This window comes from Convolutriloba macropyga, chromosome 5 (assembly GCF_964194025.1).
Source record: "Convolutriloba macropyga chromosome 5, txConMacr16.3, whole genome shotgun sequence".
In the NCBI taxonomy this organism is placed as follows: Eukaryota; Metazoa; Xenacoelomorpha; order Acoela; family Convolutidae; genus Convolutriloba; species Convolutriloba macropyga.
Window position 1 is genome coordinate 39,564,327 of NC_134472.1, and position 5,000 is coordinate 39,569,326.

The 5,000-nt window shown below is 42.7% G+C and overlaps 1 protein-coding gene across 1 annotated transcript in view; it reads left to right on the forward strand.

Annotated features, from left to right (window-relative positions):
* Nucleotides 1–3,453: 3,453 nt before the first annotated feature.
* LOC142340366 (cilia- and flagella-associated protein 65-like) overlaps nt 3,454–5,000 on the forward strand; it is a 113,986-nt gene continuing 112,439 nt past the window's right edge. The window contains exons 1-2 of the mRNA XM_075390941.1: nt 3,454–3,461; nt 3,591–3,781. Coding sequence (XP_075247056.1) covers nt 3,454–3,461; nt 3,591–3,781 — 199 coding nt within the window. The remainder of the gene's footprint in view (nt 3,462–3,590; nt 3,782–5,000) is intronic.

Sequence of the window (5,000 nt, forward strand, 5' to 3'; positions counted from 1 at the left end):
GATGTAGCTTATAGTGTCGGCGTACGGCTCTCCGCGTTTTTCGCTGATCTTGAATGGGAGTTGTTTCATAACGCGCGATGCTGATGGCCCAACACCGCCTGAGCAAGCAAGTCTTAGGGCAGCTCTTCGCATGAGGGTTGAAAATCTTCACATCGAAGAAAGTGCGATTAAAGCGGGAGCCCCACATACCGTTTGTCTTGATGTCCAGTCGAGCTTCATCATCAGTAGTTGTGGAATCACTCGAGAAAATTTCTCCATCGAGCGACTGAAGTTTTGGTTCTATCTGGACATCGTGGCAAATGTCATCCATCAGGTTTACAAACACGTCTCTGATTTCTTTTGTGTCGTAAGTGCGTATGCCCGCCTTTGGCGCAATTTAGGGCATGGGGGAGGCTAAATTTTTTTCCGCATGGGCATATGGCTGGCGTGTTCTTCGCTTCCCAGGTGTAGCGAAGTGCTATTCCATCACTGAACTCAGTCTTCATGAGGTCAAAACCATGTTTTGATAACGGAAGCGCGTTAGGGCAGCTAGATGCTCCTTTCGCCGTGGCCAGCTGGATGGTATACTTAATTTCTGGTAGATTGTTTTTGATTCTGGATTTTCGAGATGAGTTCACGTTGCATGTCTGCTTTCTGTCTTAGACTGATCTTGGTTTGTTCTAATTCACATTGTTGAGTTTTGAATGAATCATTTTTGAATGACGCCAATGGACTTGAGAGTTCAATTGATTGCTCACGATTTTTATGAAGATCTTGTAGGAGGGCGATGTTAAGCCCACCCATTCTGAGAGGGAGAGAAAAAATTTCTCTTTCCTCTTAGATTATTTCTTTGCCGACGATGTTCGGCATGACTCGGCCAAGTTGGTCCTCCACCTTGTCCAAAACCCCGTCCATGGATGGTGTAGTACGCGAGAGGAAGCTCAACTTCTGTTGAACCCCCTTCGTCAAACATGCATCGGCATTCTGGGGAGATTTGAGAGCAAATTGACCAAGTCTGTCCAAAGTTTTTGTGTATTTAATTTCTGCATATTTCATAATTTCTGCATCTTTTTACAGGCCTCAGAGCTTCCGATAACTGATCCCAGGACTCGAGCGCCCTGCGTGATTTCCACATTTGTGCCTGCAAACACAGTTGACGCTTGGCGCTCGGCTCCTGGCTTAATTATCAACTGACACTTCGGAAGATTGACAAGATATCCGTACTTGGGAACAAGCTGAGTGAGCTTGTCGAAGAGTGCCCTGATATATTTCAATTTGCCGACGACGATACCATCATCAGCATAGTATTTTTGTGTCAAGGAGTCATTGTGAAATCTTGTTATTAGGGGTATGATTGCGATTCCATACATTGCCATCGCAAGGGGATCGCCTTATGTCGTACCTTCCTGAAACAGAATGGTCGACTTACCGATGTAGAGATGAGATGGGTGGCTGTAGGAATTCTGTAAGGCAACATGCAAAGATGGGCATAAGGCTTTCACGTTCTGTAATGCTGTTCGTCTATTGAGCACGTTAAATGCGTTTTGGCATCAATTAGTAGAATTGCTTCGTTTTCGGGATAATCAAAACTGTGGCGAAACTAATGCTTAGCATGTTCTATGCCGCATTTCTGGCCCGGGCACAGCTGCATATTTCCACCGAGGGTTGTTAGATCTTGCCTGATGCAGTCGACGATTATGCGTCCGGTGATGCGACGCATTACTTCACCAATACCAATAGGTCTCACACCTGGACATTTATCCAGAGCCACTAGTCGACAACCATTGTATGCGATCAAATCATCTGGTGGTATTATGGACGTGGCCAGCCTCTTAGCAAACTTCGCAACAAGCTTGCACAGGTTCGTGGAGGTTTGCCCTAAAGCAGAAAGTAGTCTACGCCAATCATCGGCATCGAGACCTGAAGGCCCGGCACTGCCATGAGTCTTCATTTCATGCTTCCGGATGAGCCTGGCACTGATTTGTCGAAAACAGCAGGGTGGTAGGGAAGTGTGCGTGGATGTTCGCTCTGAATGCAGTTGGGCTCCAAGGGTTGTCCCTCAGGATGTTTGTCGCGTAAAATCTCGGGGACCGGTCTACCGTCTATGAGATCGGTAGGTGCGAGCACGCCGCGTTTATGCTCATCCGAAAGAACGCCAATAGCATTACTGATCTTACCACGAGACATGAAATTGGTGAACATCTTGAGGTCAGAGTGCTGCTTTTTGTTCCTTGAATTCATTTGGATTTCCTTCGCTTCACAGAACATTTCTGAGAAGTTGCAGCTGTGCCATGCACGCAGTCTACGCTTGGTGGTCTTATTGTTCGACCCATCGTCCGTGTTCTTTGCTCGACTGAGGTTTAGGTGCGGAAGTATCATACAGAGGGTCAGAGATATATCGGATCTATCCGTGTTTACGGCAATCGGGGAGAGGACACTGTGAAAGGCTTCGGTGAACTGTTCCCGTGTCTTGTTCTTACTGAGCGTGAAGAACGATGGCTTCCATGTGACGACCTCGCGGTATATTTCGCGCACTGTGACCGCGTGATGAGGCTGGAAGTTGTCCCAATAATTATCCGATGGTGCGGCGACGGAACGTTCGGGGGCGTGCGATGTTGCAGGAGCAGGATCAATGAGTGCAGTGCCGGGAACATCATAGTATTGTGTGGTGCCGGCGTTGCGATTGCTTTTCGGTGGCTGCGGTGTCCTCAGAGCAGCTTTTGCAGCTGAAGTTTTTGTTCCAATCTTTCGCTGCGGCTAGACCACTGCATTTCACGTGAAAATATTTATAACACTTATGACACCCGACGCCTCCCGTACGTAGGGAACCTTGCAGAGTGGACAATGGGTTTGATCAACCAACAGGCTACGGGCTAGGTGTGGGGAAGGCTGGACGGGGGACTAGATTAAGTTAATTACAGGAGCGTAATAACAGCAACAATATTTAAAGTATTGAATGATGTTAAACAGAATAATAATGAAAACATGGTTTCCATGAAAGGAGAAGTGCACGGTGTCTTTACAGAACAGGTTAGGTTCAAGAACATTTCTAAATGGGGGTGAAACAATAAACAACTTTAAGGCACAAGATCAGTATAATTATACAAAGCGTAGTTAAGGGTACTGATTTTCTTATTTATGAGACGATTGCAGCTGGTGGGTATAACTTTGGGAACAATCAAATTATTTTGGCTAAATTTAACAATAATGAGCTGAATGAGGAATTTCCAATGCTCTATGAAAGTTTTTCATATAACAGTTTTTCAGATTTATTCACGTTTATCTTCCTGTCATTTGAAATGACCCTTGTTTTTATATATTGAATGTTGGTGTTTCAACAATGGATACCTCAAATCAGGAAAAAAGATTAAAATCAAGTTTTTTGTCCTAGAAAGCTTTTTATTAGATGAGGACAAACTGTGAAAAGCTGCTATTTGAACATATATTGGTAGTATATGTTTTCTTGCTCTTATAATGTCTCCGTCTGATTTTTATTTTTTATTAGCGAAACACATTGCCTTGTGAATTTAAAATTGAAGCGAGAATTTCTAACGAGAAGAAGCAAACGCTTCTCATGCCTTTCGAGTGATAATTTTTCCTGTGTGTTGTAGGAACTTCTACTTTCCGAATGATTTGAAACTTGAGCTGGAGTACTGGGCTCAGTCGGGCGAGTTCACGAATGAGGAACTGCACCAGCTGATGGTGGCAGAGAACAAACTGTACAAGGTCCACCCACAGAGTGGCACCCTACAGCCAGGACAATCTGTCGGCATCACCTTCACTTACCAACATCTGTTTCCTGGTAAGGAAATTGTGCTGTGCTCTTCACCGACGCTGAATAATGAGAAAGTTCATAACTATGCACTATCGAAAGGTAATGAGATCAATTTGATCATTCTTCATCACAGGTTATTTTCCTGAACATTTTTGACTGTTAAGTTTCCGGATCTTTGTGATCGTAATTTGGTTTCTCTCCTTTACAAGGATTGTCTGCTGTTTTGTCCAAACATCAACTGGTATCCCAAAAGCCACTTTTCAAGTTCAGATCCCAAAATCTAATTCAAAGGAGTGAGAAAAATTCAAAAATTCTGAATTTATTGGGGGTGCTGTTTCTCGAAGATCTGCTCGCTCGTTTTGAAGTCAACCAAAAAGGGTGGTCTGAAACCGAAAATTTTGCAAGCAACTTCTAATACACAGCGAGAATACTGATTGAACAGTTTTTTCGTTCCCAAAAAATTTTTGCTGAGATGCTGAAATTTAGCTTCTATTCATTTCAAATTATATATTTCGGTTATTTTAGTGTGTACTTTACAGCTGTAAGGCAAATACGGCTATGATGTAGTTTTGGTTCTAGTGTATGGTTTTTAATAAAGCATTTTTGTAGTATTTTAATTCGTGACTTGTTAATAGCCGCCCTCATCTTCTCAGCCGGCTATTATAGCGCTCCTATTTTTTTTACAATTCAAAGAATTTGAATTGTATTGGGGCGCTGTCTTTTTTTTAAGATCTGTTCACACATTTTCATGATTTTTGAAGTCAAATTGGATTAGTGATTTTGGTGACGCCGAAACAGGAAGTGGAGCGAAAAAGCGAGTGGTTTTGCGGCGTGAAATTTTTTTTGCTCTAAATTTAAAGTAGAGTGAAAAAACGGTGTTTGAACGAAAATTCGCTTTCTCGCTAGTGGTTTTTTTGTTCACATGCGGCAATTTCACTTTCATTTTTACAGTTTTTTGATTTTCTGGATCGGTTTTTTCTAAATGGTTTTCCCAATCCATTCATAGTCCATTCTTGGTCTAGTTTTCTGTTTAGTCAATGAAAACTCTTTGAATTGTACGTCAGGACTTGTCCTACTATGTTTTTTACTTCGTCGAACTTTTTTTCGGTTTACCCATTTTGCCGCTTTTTCGACATTTTGCGTGAAATCTTTTTGACTCCTCTGGGATAGTTTCACTCTTCTGTCATTCTGCTCAAAGTCCTTTTAAATAGCAGCTGCTCAGCAAAGCAATTCAAAATGAAGAGAG